At 53.8% G+C, this 20,378-nt stretch overlaps 5 protein-coding genes across 5 annotated transcripts; 1 reads left to right on the top strand and 4 right to left on the bottom strand.

Moving 5' to 3' along the window:
* Positions 1-2,007: 2,007 nt before the first annotated feature.
* Positions 2,008-6,267, bottom strand: MRS44_001977 (uncharacterized protein; the record flags this gene model as incomplete). Its single annotated transcript, XM_046281719.2, has 4 exons — positions 2,008-2,682; positions 3,158-4,039; positions 4,086-5,531; positions 5,599-6,267. 4 exons carry the CDS (start codon positions 6,265-6,267, stop codon positions 2,008-2,010), a joined length of 3,672 nt encoding a protein of 1,223 aa, XP_046124848.2.
* A 2,055-nt stretch (positions 6,268-8,322) lies between these two features.
* Positions 8,323-9,634, bottom strand: MRS44_001976 (uncharacterized protein; the record flags this gene model as incomplete). The annotated part of the gene is made up of 3 exons (XM_046274303.2): positions 8,323-8,892; positions 8,944-9,297; positions 9,347-9,634. The coding sequence occupies 3 exons, from the start codon at positions 9,632-9,634 to the stop codon at positions 8,323-8,325; spliced, it is 1,212 nt and encodes a 403-aa protein (XP_046124847.2).
* Positions 9,635-10,656: 1,022 nt separating this feature from the next.
* Positions 10,657-13,029, bottom strand: MRS44_001975 (uncharacterized protein; the record flags this gene model as incomplete). Its single annotated transcript, XM_046268005.2, has 1 exon — positions 10,657-13,029. One exon carries the CDS (start codon positions 13,027-13,029, stop codon positions 10,657-10,659), a length of 2,373 nt encoding a protein of 790 aa, XP_046124846.2.
* Positions 13,030-14,732: 1,703 nt separating this feature from the next.
* MRS44_001974 (uncharacterized protein) lies at positions 14,733-17,465 on the top strand (the record flags this gene model as incomplete). Its single annotated transcript, XM_065623901.1, has 2 exons — positions 14,733-14,789; positions 14,847-17,465. 2 exons carry the CDS (start codon positions 14,733-14,735, stop codon positions 17,463-17,465), a joined length of 2,676 nt encoding a protein of 891 aa, XP_065480312.1.
* A 513-nt stretch (positions 17,466-17,978) lies between these two features.
* Positions 17,979-19,493, bottom strand: MRS44_001973 (uncharacterized protein; the record flags this gene model as incomplete). The annotated part of the gene is made up of 3 exons (XM_046277862.2): positions 17,979-18,776; positions 18,836-19,102; positions 19,152-19,493. 3 exons carry the CDS (start codon positions 19,491-19,493, stop codon positions 17,979-17,981), a joined length of 1,407 nt encoding a protein of 468 aa, XP_046124844.2.
* Positions 19,494-20,378: the final 885 nt, after the last annotated feature.

The raw sequence follows: 20,378 nt of genomic DNA, 5'->3' as shown, positions 1-20,378 counted from the left end.
GTTCCGGGCGTTACGGCATGTCTCTCGAATCCGACGCGACAGAGACAACGTCAGATTCAATTCAGTACAAAATATGTCGCCAAACAGTTAAAAAAAATCAATTAAAAGTGAATACATCAAATCGCCGGGACCGGCGTTGGTTCACGGGCGCTGCCAGACCAGACCCTTAAGTAGGTACCACGCTCTCGGTTGCTGATGGATCACGGCGCGGCATGGACCCCCCCTGCGGGTCCCTTTGACAGCGCCTCGTCTTCCCCCAGGAAGGATTGGGGGCTAAAAGAGCCAGGGGAATTATCGCTCAGCCTTTGTTTGGTCTGCTCGGGTCGGGTACTTGATCCGCCTCGATTTAGACGCTGTTCTTGTTCTTTAATCTCAAGTCCGAGGTGGCGTGCGTGAGTGTGAGGCAGGGAGACGTTTTGTTTACACCGCCAACATGCATCTATTCTCATGTACAGCTGTTGCTTTGTTCAATGTCACTGCGAGTAATATAAGGACACGCATGAAATAGGGACTCAATGACGAATTCAGATATTATATGGCTGATCACCTTCTAACCACGTTGGGCGAGATGAATCGTGAAACCAGACCCAACACCAGACACTAGCGATGCCGTCAAGATGCGAGAGCGGTCGTGATTTTGCGAGCTCTCGCGCCACTAGACAACCCGTACATCCGGACTATGACTATTCAGGAATACTCTTGATGCCTCACAATAAGATCTACAGTCGTGTAGTCACAGCAAAATTATTATCAACGGATGCCAGAATGGCCTCTCTTGTAGGAGAGGATCCTCGACTTGGAGTGTAGCATCCATCCCTGCCCATCGTATCACCCCATGCCTCACAATTCTCTCACAATAACAAGAAGAACCCTCCACGTCAATTGTTTCCTTCTGAATCATGCTCATCTCCCCCTCCCGAGCTATTCCAGGAACTTTGGTGTGTCCCCTACCGCTACTCCACACGGTAGTGACTTTTTACGAACAGCCCTATGCCCATCTCTTAAAATTACGCGCTTGCAACCATTTTTTTTTAACGTTCTGACTCTTTAATTCCGTTTTGCTTACCGGATTGCATGGTATGTCAGCTTTCCCCTGCTTCTAGGTTCCCTAATCCGGATGCATCTTTCATCCCCTGCATCAAAAGCGAAATCCTCTTCTTCCTTCTTCACTCCTTTGACTATTGGAATCACCAGATAACAACATCATGTCAATCATCTCGTATTCATATGAATAAACTTTAAATCCAAAACACATCCCACTGCTCTTCATCACCGACGCCAGACAAGGCCTCGTCTCAAGTTGGGTTGATCCCCTCCTCCTACAGGGATGCCCTCTCGGCTACAAGCGAAATGGGACTGGGCCGCACACGTGCCTGCTAGTGCTCACCTCGAACAAAATGAAATTCCCCATCCTGTGCTTACTGTATAACATGATTCGCAAGCCCTGCGTCAGCTCAGCAGGCAGGTAGGGCAACAGTGTGTGCGCTGTCAGAGAACAACCGCTCACTTATGGAGACGGGAACGAACGGAAACGTTTGCGGTGAGATTTTAGATCTGCCGGGCGCTTAGCTTAATGATCCGTCACTTCTCTGGGCGACTGTTTAAATTAAATTTCACTCGGACGCGTTTATACGGATGCTGCGCGGTTGTGAATCTCGCGTGCCTGGGGCTGAGTCTCTCCAGACGTCAGATGCAGCCATCTTGACTTGCGGGGGACAAGACAGGGATAGCCTCGTTGGAATACCACGTCTACAGTGAGGTTGGTAAGCCAAGCCTCGTCTCTCACAGGGATAAACATGCATCAGCTTCACCAAGCAGCCTCACGTCTCTCAATGCATCAATTCTACGTACAGCGTATCCCTATCCAGAACATCCCCATGTAATCGTACAGCAGCTCCCATCATTATGACCCTCGGATTCTTGAACCAAAAACCCTACCTACAAACCCGTCCCGTCCGTGTCTATGCCCTTCCTCCCGCGTAATCTGGTATCGTAGTCCTCCCATGCCTAAACCACAACCTCGTCGTCATCGTCGGGGTCCTCGATGCTCGTCCTTCGCTTAGCTTCCTTGACTTCCACCGCCTTGCTCACACTCTCGCCCGTCTTGTCATCGCCATTGTCGTCGTCGTCGTTGGCTGCTGACTTGCTTCCCTCCTTCTCCTTTTCTGCTTTGGAGAGTCCAAATGGCCAGAGACCGCTGAGCCCCCTCGTTGACCCCTCCTTTGCCGGGTTCACGGCCAGGGGCCTAAAGACCATCCTCTGCTCGTTATCCTCGCCAGTTTGGTCATCTTCTGCCATGGCAAAGTCTCCAAACTCATCGTCATCATCATCGTCGCGCTCATCGTCAGATTCGTTACCATCAAGCTTGCCTCCCCGGTCTCTCACAACGTCCCGCCACCATGCTCCCTTTCCTAGGCCCTGCTGGTCGTCATCGTCGAAATCCTCTTCCGTATCCGCAAAGGGATCTGTGGGGTTGTCGTCGTCGTCATCGTCATCGTTACTTAGGTTGCCCGATGATTGTGCCTGGCTGTTCTTCTGGTGCATCGCCAACCGCGCCGCCAGCTGCAGCCGAGCTCGAGAAGGGGGGATGTTCAGCGGCGGAGGAGGTGGAGGAGGAGGAGGGATCGATGGCGGCTCCATCGATCCAGCCGAGTTGTTCAGGGGGTCCGTATAGGCTCGGAACTATGAGTCTTGGTCAGTATAACGCCCTTCAGTTATCAAAGACACTAGAGAAGGTGAGCCTGGCATCGGCATGGGCATCCGTGAAAACTCTGGCATCACAGCATCATCCCCCATTCCATTTCTTTCCTCTCCGTAGCAACATGCAAATCCTAACACTTGTCTCCGTTGCCAATAACTCTATACATAACCCAGCTTCTGCAATCCCTTACATGACAGCTCTACCTTGTCCATCCGTCCACCTAGTCTAGTAACCCACAACGCCTGGTATCATATCTCAAAATCTTGCCGTCGTCAACAGTCTCATGAGCTCCTCAACTTCAATATCCTCGAGTGTCTCAAGGTCGTCGAGAGTTGGCTCGTCATGACTGTGCATGCCTCGTGAAGGCACTCGAGTCCTTGTGCGTGGCCGATTGAGTGTCCCCCAACAGGATGGGCCCTCCTAGGGGTTTCCTGCTGGCTTCGAAACATGCTCAACCTGCTCAGCATGCGGATCTTCTGAGTCGTGCCGTCCATCCCCGTGTAAAGGAACCCCAGAGTTACCCCAATCCGCAGGCGAAGTCATTGTAACGTCCAGTCGGTCATCATCGTCCGGAGAATCCGCTCGCATAGGCTCAGGAGAACCCATGATCACGTCTTCAGGGGAGTCCACTATGCCAGGATATCCAGGGATGCCCCCTTCGCCAAAGCCTTCAGCAGAAACACCACTCACCTCAGAATTGACATCTTCCTCGTCTCCATCTCCGTCTTCGTCTTCCTCGTCACTGCTGCTGCCAAAGCCAGACATCAACGTGCCGGCGCTGATGGTAAAGGGTCCGATCCCATTCCCACTGTCCTGGCTCAGCTCGATACCGCCATTGAGACCGGCCTCGGCCAGGGCACTGGAGCCGGCGCCCGAGTTTCCACCCAGACCGGACAGGCCCACGCCACCAAGGTTGCCGCCCATGGCCCGGTTGCCCATAGCGACCTCTGGCCGGACACCGCCGAGGATGGCATTATCCCTCTCGCGGGTTTCGGCGAGCGCCCCCTCCACGTAGTTGATCCATTCCTGGCTCATAACTCGGTCAAGGACCGTTTCCGAGAGCAGTTCCGGAGGGTGCCGCTCAGTGAACTTAACAACCTCCTCGGCAATCAGCGTGAGGTGACCCATGTAGCCCATTCGGGTCTTGGTCTTGGCCTGAGACTCGTCACTAGCCTGCTGGCCGTTGATGATGGCACTTGTAATATCGGCCGCCTCGAACAGAGACACGGCAAGGTTGGGGTTGAACCCACGGTCCATGGGACCGTTAAAGACCTGCTGGACAATATCGTACACAACGTTGTGCAGGAAGTTGTTCCAGGGGTATCCAAAGAAGAAAGACTACATGAGTTAGCACAAGCTCAGGGACAGAACGAGTAAGGCTTACAAGAATAGTCGGTACAACACGATACTCAACAAACTGCATCTTCAAAAAGTCTCCAACAACGGGGTCAATGCCAGCATCCTGCTCAACGGGCCGCTCCCCAGCTGTCTCGTCCCCAGTTTGCTCCTTCTTGGCCTCAGTAATGGATTCATCCGCCAGGGCGCGTTGAGACTGAGCCTCAGCCACCTGAGGGGGTCGGTCGGCGCCAGACTCAGGCGCGGGAGGAGCCGAGAAGAGGGGCGCGGGGAGATCCTCAGGGTGAGGCGAGAAGCTCCGGGGCTTGGGTTCGTCCTTTGCCGACGCATCAGTCGGCTCAGGCTTGGTATCGGGCTCAGAGGGAGCCGGGGTGAGCATCACCGAAGAGTCAGAAGCTTCATCCTTGGCAGCTGCGTCGGTATCTTGCGTCTTTGTATCCTCTGACTTGCCGCTTGCTTCCTTTGCTTCAGGCTTCTCAGCCGACTCAGCCTTGGCCGGCTCTTCAGTCGCAGGCTCAGGAGCCTTGGGCTTTGTAGGTGACAAAGGCGCAACAACCAGATCAGGCTCATCGAAACGAGTATCCTTAGTCTTGTCTGTTTCGGCGCCTGATCGAGCAGGGCTGAGCGGCTCGTCCACGAAATCGTCCTCATCCTTACCAGAGAACGAGGTGGTGGAAACAGGGGGAATATCAACCTCAGCCTTGACGAACTCGTGAGAGGTATCCTCGCTCATCTCCTTACTGGGCTCAACCTCCTCAAAGCCATCATCATCTGCGTTCGTGACCTCTAGACGTCGGCCTTCCTCGGGTGCGGCTCGTCGCATAGTCAAGTCGTCAGTGGAAGGGTCCTCCTCCTTCAACGGGCCAAGCTTGCCCTCGGTCCGTAGGCGTTGTCGCTCAGTATCACGGGTAGCAATCAACTCCTCTGAGCCCGGCTCGTTGAGCAGACCCATGTTACTACAATGCAACAACTCGGCCATGAGTTCGCACGTCTTGAAGCGGTCGAAGCCGAGCGGTTCCAGCTTGGCACCAAACGTAGAGTTAATCTTGTCCTTCTGTGAAGGAACGTCCATGATCAAGCTCATGAACTTGGGCACGTTCTCGGCAAACAGGCGGAGAAGTGTGCCCAGATAGATTGGGTCGCGGCTGGAGGGCACAGCACTAGCCTCAGTGCCCATGTCCGGATCATAGTCAGAGTTGTTCTTTCGAATCACCTCGATTATGATGCCGACACCGACGGTAAGAGGGTTGCCACCGCCGAGCATGTAGCCGATGAGCTGCTCGATGCATGGTTTGGACACGAGCTGGCGAGTAAGCTCGTTGGGTCCGATGCACTGCTGCTCGTTCTGGGAAGCATTGGCCGAGATGGTGATGATGGCCTTGATGAAGTCACCAGCAGCCGTCTGGACAACCCAGTTGTTCTCGGGGCTTAGACAGGAGAGGAGGGTCGGGATGATGTCTTTGGAGTACAGCCACTACATGAGAATAAAAGTTAGCGCAGCTCATTCAGAGAATTGGTCCTATCAAAGTGGGTGCGCATACCTCGACAACACCCTGGCCACCCTCATTACGGTCCAAGGCAATAATCTTGAGCAAGAGGTCCATGATCATGGGGCACTCGACATGCCTCAGCAGGTTGGGGACGGCATCTGACAGGCTCATCAAGAGCTCCATCATGTCCTCGGTCTTCTTCTCAAACAGAGACTCATTGACCTTGGTGAAGTAGCTGGCTTGGAGGGGGTCGAGCGGGGCAGGGCGGGACAAGAACTTCCAGAAATCGCGTATCAATTGGCGGTTCTCGGCCAGGGCCTCATAGATGGACCAGGTATCGGAGCTGAGGATCTCGCAGGCCACAAAAGCGTAGCGGTTGCGCTTCTTTTCCTGCTCCTCCTCGTCATCGTTACCGGGGTCGGTGGCGCGGGAGGATGCGCGCGATCGCGAGAAGGGCAGCAGGCGGTTCTTGGCCTTGTCTTCCTCGTTGGCGGGCTCCTCGGGGGTCTCTACCGTCTCCAGCTTGGGAGCGACGACGTACTCGAGGAGGTTCTCGAGGACATTGTCGCCGCGCAGGTATTCGATGAGCTTGGAGTTGTGCTGCTTGAGCTCCTGGATCAGGTCGCTCTCGTCGAGCAGCTCCTCGAGGGTAAAGTCGGGCTTGTCGAGGATGGTGTCGATGGTGGATATGTTGGCGTAACCGCCAAACCTCCAAAACATGGTGACGAAGGTATGCCGCGGCGCCGGACTCGCAGCACCGGGGCGTTGGGCGTGAGGGTTGAAAGATGGATGTGGAGGTGAGGATCGAAATGGATCATGTAATCAGGACGAAATCGGGCATGCGGGCTCGCGGTGCGGTGGTGTTGAGCGGGAGCGGGTCGGCGGGTGGAGGGCCAGTCAGAGTCCTAGATAGACAGGATACCTAGCCAAACAGCGGCGTCGGGCGGAGGATTTAGGGGCGGAATCGAAGGTTATGCGATGGATGGACGAGAGGCGCTGCTTCAGTGGCATTCCCGGAATGCGTAGAGGCGCAAGGAGAGGACGTCGGTATCGCTCAAGGAGAGAGAGAAGCCGTGTCGCACCAAGAATCAGATGGCAATAGGCGACCAGCCAGAGCGGAGGGAGGGTAGAAGAGAAGGTGGTGGTGGTGGTGCGGTGATGTCAGGCTCTCACGGCGAGAGAGAGGAGCTGGCTGCTGACTCTGACTGACCTGAGGGGGAGGGTGAGAGAGGGTTAGCGAGCGGCAGCGGCAGCGCGCCAACGACCTAACATCCACTGTGTGGCAGCAGCGCAGGACACGCACACCCGACGCACGCACACACACAAGGCAGAAACAAGAAAATCAACGGGTTCGATCCTAACCCAGAATAGAGAAGGGTTCACACGCACACGCACGCGACACTGCGGCTGAGGGAAATTGGCACAGGACAGCTAAAGGACGGGGAGTTTGTGGCGGCTGCAGCGGTTGGCTGGTGGATGGCTGCAGACGCCTCGTCTGAGCTTTGGCGGCCTGAGGTTGACTTCCGTAGAGAATATCTCTGCTGAAGAACTTGACGGCCTCTGCTATCTCTCAACTCAAGGTAGGCCGCTTGCGTGGACGAAACATCCAGCGTTTCCAAAAGCGTGCACCGAAAACAGTAGCCGCCTTGTGCGCATCAGCCCAAACGCATGTGCGCCAGTGGGGGGAACGCTCGACTCAAGCAGCTTATGGAGCCCTCGGGGCAAAAAGGGGGAAAGAAGACGACGCGAACGGCAAAGGCTGTAATTAACAGCTGCAGGTTTGAATTACAGACCAGCCGATAAACCCTAGATCGATCCTTTACCTGTGCATAACCGATGAACGAGGGTTTGTTTACAAGCTGTTGTTGTCGGGTCACGCAAGTTGCCATGCCAGCTAAACACCAGAGCTGAAGCTGAGCTGGTTCACGTGGTTGCGTCTTATCAACTGAGACAACTCAGGTCAGATGTCAGCTTGAACAATAACGAACGTCAGCATGGTCCAGATAACAATAGCTTTACTCGACGACATTGCCAGAGAATAGTCACACTCAACCATGACCCAAGATCTAACCAGATCTACTCCTGCACAACTCATCACACCAAACATCTATCCATCGATTCCCAGAAACGCCCCGTGTGCCCTCCATCTTCCCCGGTCCCGGCCATCTCATCACGGACCGCCTCGTTTCTCCTTCCATGCCCCCCCAACCCTGGACTGCCACGTTTTTCCCCGTGTCCGCGCCATCGCTGCAATCGACAATGCTGAGTGGGCGCACGCGACAACCTGGATCTCGCGTGGCGCTGCGTGTGTCTTACTCGAGAGTGATACTGTACCTCGGCACGGGTGATTTCTGCGACAGAGATGGCGTTGACAATTAAAGAATCATTCATCGGTTCTTTTGTCAATGCCTTTAGTTAACAAAGTTACTTACCCTAGCCCTTGAAGAACACCCAGCTCGATCAGCGGGTCAGCCCTGAAGTTATCATGCTCAGGATCCCACCTTGGTCCAGGGTAAAAGCAGGAAAAGAGACAACCATTCATCATGGTTGTCGCTGTTTCACAGCATACTACCATGCCATGTAGGCTTATTGGATCATGCACTTCATCACAGCAGGAAAGTTCAATACGATAGGATAACCAATTTCAACAAGCAGCTCTCAACATTCTAAAGAATACATGTATGGAAACGTTCCTCTGAGAAGTAGAAACCAAAGATCCGACAAGCCCAACTTCAACATCGTGTACCTATCTAACACGCATATCCCACTCCGTACTCAACCAGTCTTAGACAGCTTACTTTCCGGAACTCCATTGAAGGCCAGCAAATTGGGGCTTCCAGTTCCCCTATTAGCCACAACATTCTTCGTTCCCAGACTCTTGATCCTCTTGGTCACATCAGCTGGTGTCGGCAGCTTCTCCAGGGCCATCAGATACAGCGCCAGACCAGCGACGTGAGGACAAGCCATGCTCGTCCCGCTGATGGTCTCTACCGCGGTGTCGCTCCCAACCCACGTGCTCACCACATCAACGCCCGCAGCAAAGATATCAACCACAGCGCCGTAGTTGGACCAGCTGGCACGCACGTTGTTCCTGTCGACGGCAGCCACGGTGATGGCGTTGGGAGCCGAGGCTGGGGAGACGTCGCGCGCGTCTTTCTCTTCGTTGCCTGCTGCGACAACTGTGAGGATACCTGCGCGGTAGGCATTCTCGATGGCCGCGTTGAAAGCTGGGGAGCGTCCGCCGCCGAGGGACATGGAGACGACTGAGTTTTGGGCACGGCCGGGAGTGTTGGTGATGTTGGTGACGGCCCATTCGAAGCCGTCGAGGATCACATCGGTTGTTGACTGCTGACCTTAGCAAGGGGCAAATATCTGCTGAAGAGCGAAGAAACTTACACCACTGTTGTGAAAGACCTTGACGGCAATCACACTGGCGTTCTTGGCGACACCAAACTCCCTGCTGGCAATGGTCCCCGCGCAGTGCGTTCCATGACCATTGGCATCGACAAACTCAGTGTGAGGCAACGCATTGTATCCAAGATGAGCTCGCCCCTCAAACTGGGTATGGTTGCAGTTGACTCCAGTATCGAGAACATACGCCCACGTGCCATTCCCGGAAGAGTTGTCGTAGCGATACTCGTGCCAGTTGGGAGTGCGATGCGAGATGGATCCAAGACCCCAGGGCGCAGGGCTCTGAGTGATGACTTGCTGGTAGAGCTCAAACTTGCGGACTGGCTCGACAGCGATGACCTATTGATGTGAGACTGCTGAGCAAACACTCTTGGCTGTAGAGACTTACATCGTCACTGGCCTTGATCTCTTTGATAGTCTCCTTATCGAATTCACCAGAGTACCCCTTAAAGTTGTCGCTCCAGATCTTTTCAACACCGTTCTCATCACGGCGGTGCAGACTGCGCTTGTGAACGTGTTCAACCCATGACAGATGGCTCTCGATCTGGACCTCGACGATCTTGGGCTTCAGGGTGATGATGTACTTGCCCTCGACGACATCGGGGTCTTTGGAACGGGGGTTTGGGGCGGCAAGGACCGCGGGGAGGAGGGTCAGGAGGAGCTTGAGGGAGAGCATGTTGTTAATGTGAGAGAATGTGGTTGTTGTGATGCTGTTGGGAACTGATGATGATGCTTGCTAGAAAAGACAAGGAGTGTCTCCTTTTTATAGGACCATTGTCTCCATCTTGAAATCTGTTGATGTCGGATAACTTGTCAGTTGCCAACACAAACTCCTTGCCAGAGGCCTCATCCCCAGCACCGTGTACACAAAATCTCCTCATGTCTCCGTTCAACTCGCACACCCGCGACGATCTCAATTACCCTCACCTACCAAAAACAACACACGGCAACTCCGTCGTGACATTCAAAACTCACAGTTCGCGAATACTTCCATCATCTCATCAATGTTACACCCGCCGCAACATCACCTCCGAGTCTCCGGACCCGAACGACACGTTTTTCACGACAGACGACAATTTACACATGTGCATTTCAATGCTGGATCTTGAGCAACAGAGAGAAAAATGAGACATGGATGTCAGAGTTGAGCTTGCACAGAGTTTCTGTTCCTGCAGGTGTAGTTGACGCCACTCTTCTGAATATCGATAACGCCCGTGTTGGACCAAAAAGCCACTGGCGTCGATCGGATTCGCTTATGAGAGTGGCCGACATGGGAAAGTTGAACAAGACAATGAGAAAAGCAGAATTTTCCATGGAAGCTGGAGCTGAGTCTGACAGCTTTCGTTTACGCCATGTCTTGAGGGGCGTTGGTAAAGGGGCTTGTGGAAGCCGATGGCGAAGAACCCCTATTCAATATCAACACCTCGGACCAACCTCGTGTGTTGCCCCAATGCATCAGACAGCAAGAGGCAAAGACTCGGACAAGTCGTTCTACGGAAATGCCGAAGCTGAGCAGAGTCAAGGCGATGGTACTGAGACAGGAGGCGAACAGTTGCCCGGATGATCAACCGGGTTCTCTTGGAGAACCCCTATTTCTTATTCTATGACTTGGGCATAGTTCTACCAACATCATTGATACCACCGAGACAATGTTCCCATGTCCTCCTCGGCCCTGAAGCCAACGATGAGGACCGTCTATTATGCTCCCGCAACCGCCTTGGCCATCACCCGTAGTCCCTTGTCAAACTCGGACTTTACGGATCTCATCTCGGCGACCTCCTGGGGCAAAACACCCCTCCACCATCCATACCACTCGGCTACCTCGCTCAAGTCAGCCTCGTCGAGGGCGAGCCACTCCGTTAACTTCTTGTGCCACATGGGGAACAAGTGTTGCATGAGCACCTCGGCGATGACCCGTCTACCCAGCATGGGCGTCCACTTGAGGATTCCCGTCAGCACCGGCAGGTAAGGTTCCTGATCGGCAGGGTCCACGCGGAAATTTCGACGCAGGTACTTGCCCATGGACGGCAGGACGTGCGACATGACAAGCGGACGCCACTGGTCTCCGAGAACACCCTCCCAGTCAGTGAGTCCTGGGAAGAGGCCTCGCTCAAACTCCCATGCATCGATGAGTTGTCTGAACTTTCTTCTGACATCGGCCACAAGGCCAGTGCCCTTGGGGTCCAGATGATATGATGGCAAGTACTGAAGCCAGGGGAACAGCCAAATATGCGGGAGATGGCTTTGACGCCTCTTCTTTGGGTTCCAATCCGACACTGCCGTCTCCAACTTTCGAGCGATATTGTCGATGAACTGCGCACGGATAAAGGGAGGTAGAAGATCATCCCAAGCCTCCATTATACCGAGCATTGGTGTTGGGTCAAGAACATCCCAAGAACGGACCGCAGCGAGGGCTTTGGGAAGCCAGTTCTTGTACATCATACTCTCGTATGGGGTTGTAGACTTGTGATGGCGGCGATAAACATCGTCTTCATTCACCGCCGATGACTGCCACTTGCCCAGAGATTGGCTGTCTGATTTTGTCGGCATGAATAGGGGTAGTAGCCCTTTGAGCTCTGAAGCGAACCGGGTAGGTTCCTTTAGAGGATCCCAGTCTGCCTCCCGAAGGAACGGATGGATGGCTGCAACTGCGATGTCGGTGATCTCGGCGGTTGCGGCCTTGAGTTCGAGGGCTTTCTGTAGACAGCTGATGACCTGGTCCCAATCGGCTGTTGCAAGCTCTCCGCTGACAAGCTGCGAGAATACCTGCAACCTCTCAAAGTCTGACCGTAGATCGTCCATCTCTTGTTCCTTCTCCTTCAGCTCCAAGTCAATCCATGTCTTTCTCTCCTGCAAGCTCTTCCACTCGTCGGAAAAGGCCAAGAGATCGGCTTGAGCTCTCTTGACCAGTTTTCTTGCCTCAATAACCTCTGAAGACTCTGGTGTCGCCGTACCCGTAGTTGGCGTCATGATGCCGCTCGTAGATGTCAGCATCTTGCTCCCCGGCCCTGTCATGTCGAGGATCGGGGCGAATGCATCTGGGATATGAAGGCCAGGAGCAGCGGCCTTGAGCTCCTCTGCAGTCAGGTACTTTGGTTTCTGACGTCGCGGCGTACTAGCTGCGCTGTCGAATGCAGCCCCAAGTGATTTGGCCTTTGCCTTCTTCCGTCTCTTCTTCTTTTCCTCCTCATCGGAATCAACCACCACTTCGCCCCGTAGCTGCGCTTGTCGCTTCTCCTCCTGGCGTTCCTGCTCCGACTTTTCCTTGACAGCACCCAGACCTCTGCCTTGTGGACGAAGGTGTGCCTCGATGATGATATTTCTTCCTTGGCCCTCTTTACCTAGACCCTGCCCCTCCTTGTAACCCATCTTTGCCATCATTCGAGCACCGAAAGACTTGGGGTTGACCTTTCCCTTGGCACCAAAGGCGCTCGGTTGGGGCTTGTTGCGTGGCGTTGGAGAGCCATCATTCTGTGGGGTTTTGAGCACCGGTTCGTTCGCAGAGGATGGAACAAAGCCCATGCCGAGAGGATTCTTTCCATCAAAACGGGTTCGAAAGGTTGGGAATGATGGTGCGTCGGCGCTCCCACTTCGACTCGAGTTCTGTGTATCGTCGTTGCGCCCGAAAGCTCTCGCTGCTCCAAATCCAAGTCCTACACCGCGCGTTTCTTCCTCGTCCTCGTCCTCGTCGTCATCTTCGTCCATGGCATTGCCTCCTAAAACTGGTCGGTTGTCTTCGGAATCTTCGTCTTGGGCATCTTCTTCTTTGTCGCTGCCCGCGCCCGTTGAAACAAAATTCATGCCTTTGTTCCTCAGGGTCGTCTTCTTCCATTTCCTGGCGGGGCCGTCGTCCTCGCTGTCGGAGCCAAAGATACCCAGTGCTGCCTTTTCCTTGTTGTTGCCTCCAACGCGCCGCCGTTTCCGAGGGTTGAAGTCTCCAAAGTCGTTGTCGGCGTCGAGTCCCGGCGCGAGGTACTCATCTTCGGATTCAGACGCGGAGGAGGAGTATTCTGCGGCGGCGGCTTTGGTGAGTCTTGAGGGATCGAATGACGATCGCGTAGACCCGTCCATGATGGAAATATTGAAACAGAACGCCCGCGATGTTGGTGATACGTGTGTCTAGTGCGAAAGTGCACAATTAGTGGTGTTGAAGAAGGACCCGCGACGCGAAAGGCAGAGGCATCGGCCAAGCTTGAAGCTCAGACATGACGATGCTTGCCAGAAAATTGTTATCTTATCTATGTGCACGTGACTGCTGCCTGCCAGGTATCACCTCCATCACCAGTTTAAGAGCACAACATTGGCTGATGACCAGTCATTACATGTTTTTCTCAAGGCAATATGAGAACTTCAATACTTGATACTCATATTTTTGCTTTGAAATACTGTTTCTCCATTTGCTTGTGCTTGGCATAACAGTCTTTGTCGATATCTGTCAGCAATGTGGCAATCACCAACATGGGCTGTCTGACAGCCAAGGGTCCCTGGAATTCGGGTATGGGGCCTCATCAGCCACGTCAACACCCAGATGAATATCTTTGCCACGCAATTGAACGCAGGGCGAGATGCAAGTATGAAACTTGCGGAATCCTTGATTTGATACAAATTGTAGACGTCATCCAAGTCGTCCCTCGAAACGTTCCGAAAGCTTGTTGGTGTATGTGCAGCGTGGAGGAATGTTACACATGGGTAAAGTCGGTAATTGTGGCTGAGGTTGAAGCGTTCAAGCTTTCACGTCTGCGAACATAAAGTCATGTACTAGCAAGAGTATAAATGTTCAAGCCCGATATTTCCTTGCCCTGGCCATGATCTCCTGTTCACATACGGACAGCGTCTCTCAAACATGATCAACTTGACATGAAGATTGTTGATGTTCGCTGACCCTTGCAACGGTGGGTGTGGCTGCGTCTGTTTCTGGGGCAATGGGCTAGATTGGGCGTCAATAAATGGTGTGCAGCCAGAGGACAACACAACAGCCCCAATGGAGGGCAGCGATTTCGGGTCAGTGGCACCGCATTTTACTCGATTTAATATCTGATAGAACCCCTCCTTTCCCGAAACGAAACCTGCCATTGACTGTCACAACTCTTTTTGTTTTTCTCCGACAGCTTACTACGCATTTGCTGTCCATCCATCGCAGTAGGTCCCCTTGACTCCCCATAATCTCCCGCTCCAAGCCCCTCAACCCCTGTCCATCAGGTGACAGGCGCTTGTTGACTTCCACTTCCTTCCCCTCCACTCCAACAAACGAAACAAGAGCCTCGCTCGTCCGTCTCGACAACAAGGATCCAATTCTGGCGATAGCTACAGTACCTACTTGGTGCCCAGTAGTGTCAGACTGATCTGTTGCTCTTGGACCCTCTGTTTCTGGACTTGGACTTTTTCAAGTTCTCGGGCTCTTCTTGTGGCACTTTTCCGCATTCACTAACCGTCGCTGCCTCCTGCAGAAAGAACAAGGCAGTCGCTTTGTTTCCTCCTTTATCCACGCGACCACCTCCGAACGCCTCTCCTCCAGTTGATACCCGCCACTCTACCCATCGCTTTGATTCTTTGGTATGTTCATTCTCAGTACAAAAGGAGCCTCTGGCTTCTGCCCGCTACGGCTCCTTGAATCCCTAAACCAATATGGAAGCCCCGAAGCGCTCCCGTTTATTCCAGAAGCTAATCACCTGGATAGTCCAGGCCTTAAAACCCAAGAAGAAACGACACACTCCTCCCGAAAGATACCCCTCTCGAGCTCTGCGCAGTACCAATTCTCCGACAACCACATAATCATGGCCGACGAAGATGACTATAGCTCCATCCCTTTGCAGGACCGCTTCCCCCACAAGGTACGCGCTTCAAACCCCTCCCCCAAGAAGCTCCCGACTGACGAGATGCATGAATAGGTCTGGAAGGTGAGAAAAGGAGCATACGAAGAAGCCGCCAAGCTATTCGAGAAGTCCCCCGACGAAGCCGATCCGTGTTTCCGACCGTTTCTGAACGACCCTGGCTTGTGGAATAAGGCCGTCCTCGATTCCAACGTCGCCGCCCAACAAGAAGCTATCATTGCCTTGTGCGCATTCCTCAAGTTTGGTGGACGAGACTGCTGTTTAAGGACGCGAAACCAAACCATCACTCCTATTGTCGAGAAGTGTCTCTCGTCAACCCGAGCCGCTACCAAGCAGAATGCTATCGAAGCTCTGCTCCTCTACATCGAACTCGATGTCGCTGGGCCTGTCATCGAGGACATGCTACCAGGCTTGTCAAACAAGGTCCCCAAGAACGTCGCCGCGACCCTACACGCCCTTACACAAATCTTCCACAACTACGGATGCAAGATCGTTGATCCTAAGCCTGTTCTCAAGGCTCTCCCAAAAGCTTTCGGTGCTGCCGACAAGAATGTCCGTGCTGAAGCCACGAACCTCACAGTAGAGCTCTACAGATGGCTGCGGGAGGCTATGAAGCCCATGTTCTGGGGTGACCTGAAGCCTACCCAACAAACAGATCTGGAGGCGCAGTTCGAGAAGATCAAGGCTGAGGGCCCCCCTAAGCAAGAACGTCTGCTCCGATCGCAACAAGAAGCCATCGATGCTGCACCCGAAGGTGGTGAAGAGGGTATGGAAGGCGAGGAGGAGGGTGAGGATGTCGGTGAGATGGACGCCTTCGATCTGGCAGAGCCTCAAGACATTACCAAGAAGATCCCGCCCAACTTTAGCGACCTGCTCGCCTCCTCGAAATGGAAGGATCGAAAGGAAGCCGTCGACGGCCTTCACCAGGCCCTCAATGTTCCTCGAATCAAGGAGACGGATTTCAACGAGATTACCCGAGGACTGGCTAAGTGCATGAAGGACGCCAATGTTGCGGTTGTTACTCAAGCTGCATTCTGTATCGAAGCTTTGGCCAAGGGTTTGCGCAAGGGTTTCGCCAAGTACCGCACCACCGTCATGCAGCCCATCATGGACCGCCTGAAGGAGAAGAAGGCCACAGTTGCCGACGCTCTGGGTGCCGCCCTCGATAGTGTCTTTGCTTCTACTGACCTGACTGAGTGTCTCGAGGACATCACCGCTTACCTGAGCAACAAGAACCCTCAAGTCAAGGAGGGCACCATGAAGTTCTTGATCCGATGCTTGCGAACGACGCGCGATGTGCCCAGCAAGGCAGAGCAAGCCACCATTTGCGAGTCCGGTAAGAAGCTGTTATCCGAGTCGAGTCCTGCGCTTCGAGATGGTGGTGCCGAGATTCTCGGTACCGTCATGAAGATTATTGGCGAACGAGCCATGACACCGCAGCTTGAAGGCCTGGACGACATCCGCAGGAACAAGGTCAAGGAGTTCTTCGAGACAGCTGAGGTCAAGGCCAAGGAGAAGCCTAAGCCTAAGCCTGCTGCTGCACCTAAGGCGGCTCCGCCCAAGAAGGTCATGGGTGGTGGTAAGAGGCCGATGGCCAAGAAGGCTCCTGCTGCTGCTGTGATGCCTCCTGAGGACCCTCCCCTCGCCCCTCAGCCTACGTCTCGACCAGGCGGACCAGCTAGACTTGGAAAGCCTGGTCTTGCTGGACTCAAGGGCCCTCAGAAGAGGACTCTGGGTGGACCTGGCTCCCCTCGCCGAGCCCCTGCAGCCCCTGTCATGCCCGCCGAGGATGAGCCAGCGCCGGCACCTCAACCTCGTCTTGGCCTCTCCCGTGGACTGGCTGGCCGCTCTCTTGCGAAGCCTGCTGCAGCGCCACGCCCAGTTTCACCAGTCTCACCCCCACCTCTCACTGGCATGTCCGCCGTGGACCGTGCCGAACTTGAAGAGCTGCGAACAGCCAACGAGCGACTTCTCCGCCAGGTTGACGAGATGCGCCAAGAGAGAAGCAAGTTCATGTCCGAGATTCAAGAGCTCAAGAACCAGAACGCTGGTCTCATCGAGGACCACACACGAGATGTGCTAAGCATCAAGGCCAAGGAGACACAACTCGTGCGAGCGAGGAGTGATGCGGAGGCCACCGAGCAGGTTAACGATCGACTGAGGCGTGAACTTGAACGACTCAAGAGGGCTTTGAGCCGCGCCGAGGCCGAAGGAATGCACAGCCCTGGTCTTGCTTCGCCCACGCACGACGATGTCTACCGAGACAATGGACCTGGGTCTGCGAGTCGCCATAGAATGAGCATGACCAGCACCATGTCCGAAGAGAAAGAGAACGGCGAGCCCATGGTTCCTCGCAACAAGCTGAGTCCCGAGATGCGATATGCTGGCAGCTCGGCATCATCAGGCCGCGGCTCTCCGGCCAGAGGCTTCAGAAACGTTGCGTCCTATCGCGATGACGACCACTCATCTGGCATTGCCCAACGACCAATGTCTTCACTGCCCCAGCCAACAGGTGGCAATGGTGTTGAGAGCTGGAGAAGAGCAGCCGAGGTGACGAGCCAATTGAAGGCCCGAATTGAACAGATGAAGGTGAATCCACCCTCTGACGAGACGTTTCCTCCAGACACTGACATTTCTCCAGGCCAAGCAAGGGCTCGCTCGACCTTGATAGACTAACAAGCTCAAAGTACGGATCCGTTTGCTGTAAAACTTTGTAATGATGATGATATTTTGGGTGGTTCATCGCGGAAAAAGCTGGGGTGGTATGGATCTGGGACAGACACGGTCCTGGTTCTGGGTTGCATTTTACTACGGCGTTGGAACTCAATACCACCATCTGCTTTGCTTCGAGGGTCTGATAGAGTTTTTATACACGAGGGCCCATGGCTGCTTTGGGATTCTGCGAAGCAATACCCGCGGCGGGTCAGAGATACCTAGTTGATTAATGCATCATATTGATGAACCTGCACTGTCTATATAATGTTGAACCCGTCTACTAATGGAGAGTCACCTCTTGAACACCCAGTGCCTGTTGAAAGATGGTGGTTAAAGTCTTGATGAATCGAATATTCTTGTCATTATCGCATTATCTGAGAACAAAAAGCACTAAGAAATCAGGCAGCTCCGCTGATCGCTACTTGTTATACATGGCTGTTCCGCCGTCATCAAGTCGTGGTGTTGAAATGCAAATTATTCCTTCTTCCCGCCCTTGGACCTGGTGTCTTTGGGCTTGTCGTTGTCGTCCTGTTCCTTGGCACCCTCGTCCTCGTCCTTGGGCTCTTTCTCTTCGCTCTCCTCATTCTTCTTGTTCTTCTCGTCCTTGCTCTCATCGTTGCCCTCGTCCTTATCATTGCTCTCCTTCTCGTCCACCTTGCCCTTGTCCTTGCTCTTCTCACTCTCCTTCTCCTGGTCCTTGGATTCCTTCTTGTCCTGAGCGTCCTCCTTCTCATCACTCTTCTCGCTTTGCTCCTCACCCTTTTCACTGTCTTCGGCCTCTGTCTTGGCCTGGTCATGGCCCTTTTCGCTCTTCATCTTTTCTTGCATCTCCTCCTGCTTCTTCTTCTCATCCTCCTTGGCCTTCTTCTTCTTCTCTCTCTTCACACGCTCCTTCTCCTCCTCCTCCAACTTGGCCCAGTTGGTCTTGGTATCAGCGATGCCAGGTCTTGAAAAGTTGTCGCTCAGACCGTGACCGCTAAGGGAGTCTCCCTGGCGGATCTTGGCCCTGCCCACCAAGGAAATGAAGATGGCGAGGCCGACCATGGCAGTCAGGAGGAAGCGGTAGGTGCCGTACCATTGAGGTGCCCAGCCACGGGTGGCGGCTCTAGAGTCAGCAAAGTAGAGGGCAACAAAGGCCATGAACTGGGTGGTGAGGGCATATTCGACGGGCAGTAAGAGAGTCGGCCAGGCGATGATGGAGGCGGCCAAACCCATGCCGTAGCGGAAACGAGTGCGTTCGCGAAGAGGCTGCTTCTCAGCATACTCAAGACCCTATTGGACGTTCTCGTTAGCTCATGCGATATGGACAATTTCCGCACCAAGATACGCACCCAGTGGATCGCTCCCAGGAAGGAGATGATCACAGCGCCATATGCAAGTTGAAGGGGTTCGATGATGCTCAACAAGTATTTGGCTGTCTCATGGTCCACAAATATGGTATCGTAGAAAGCGTTTCCGGTAGGCCACTGCTTATTGAGATCCCAGGCGAGGAAAACAGTGGAGAGAGAGGTTCCCATATAGGGCAGTGTGCCAGCAAGACCAAGGATGTGCGACTCGCGGGGAACGCTTTTGAATCGAAATGTGTCTTTGACAATGTCCTGTGACTCGAGTCAGCAGTATTAAGGGAGAAAGGTTTGATTATCTTACTATGTCATGCTTCAGCTCGCCGGCCATGTCATGTTCGCCGGTTGGGGGACCTTGAGGTTCCTCGAGAACATGGCGCACTGAGCTCTGGGACGAGACTTTGCTTGGATCTGACCCTAGAAGTTCTTGTCCACGCTTACGTTCGGCCTCGCGATCGATAGTTCGATATGGGGGAGGAGGGTCCTTGTTCTCTTTGTCGGATTTGCTGGAGAAGGCAATGCGGGCTGGTTGACGGAGGAGAGGAACAATTGCGAATCGGGGGGATGTTTGAGTCGCGAGCTTGACTGTACTAGGAGAAGCTCCAGAGGCAAGATGCCATAAAGAGCGAGAGTAGGTACGGAACATGGCGAATGCGCGGAGAAGCTACTTTGATGAGATCTCTCGTGATGGTGGTGGTGATAGCGCGAATGTGAACTTGGGGCACGCGAGCAATGGACGAGGAGGGAATCGAGCTAACGACTAAATAGATAGCCTGAGAGCTGAACGGAACTACTAGTACGACAAGCTTGACGCAAAGAGAGCGAGGTGTTTGAAAGAGGGAGATGTCTAAGTTGAAGATGGTTGCTCTAAGAGCTGTCTGAAGGAGAAAGGTAGGCACAAGAGCTCACCCAAGCTTCCCCAAATAGCCAAGATGGGCATCTACGTAATGGCCATGACCCCCCGTGCTGGATTTTTCTACAATTGGATTCTGTCACACGCGTGCCTCTCCCGCCCGGGACCGGCCAAAGCCTGTGTTCCTGCTCCTGTCACACAAAGCCATGATCGCGATGTGATGATTGCAGCTGCTTATCGTGACGTCATGAGAGTTCGTTCTGGGGAAAGCTTTTAAGTGGGCTTGATGAACACCAAGGAACTCGACTGCAGATGGGCCACCTGCAGGTTGAGGTGGAATGCAGCTGTTGACATGAAGATTGATACAAAATAATATAGAGATAGACCAATTTCTATCAAAGTAGTGAATGCCTTCATTCCTCCTGAGCTCATCACTCTTGAATCGTCCGTCATCAACGAGAAACAGATGCCCCACCCTTGCCTATTAAAGTGCTGGCTTCCGCTTCCTTCCCCCCAGGTCTGTTTAGCGCCTGAAACGCTGGCCAAAGCTCCCTAACAGCCAGGCTCGACAGCACTGAATTCGAGGCCCACCACAGACCAGTCCGGTACCTAGATCCCCACTCTGGCGCTGCGCGGTACTAAGTACCCTCTTGGCGGTTGGGCGCTTGAAATGGTAAC

Source organism: Fusarium solani (genome assembly GCF_023522795.1).
Source record: "Fusarium solani strain SB1 chromosome Unknown bctg00000000, whole genome shotgun sequence".
Taxonomy (NCBI): Eukaryota; Fungi; Ascomycota; class Sordariomycetes; order Hypocreales; family Nectriaceae; genus Fusarium; species Fusarium solani.
The sequence above is the reverse complement of the archived record's forward strand: the minus strand, read 5'-3'. Positions and strand labels throughout refer to the sequence as shown.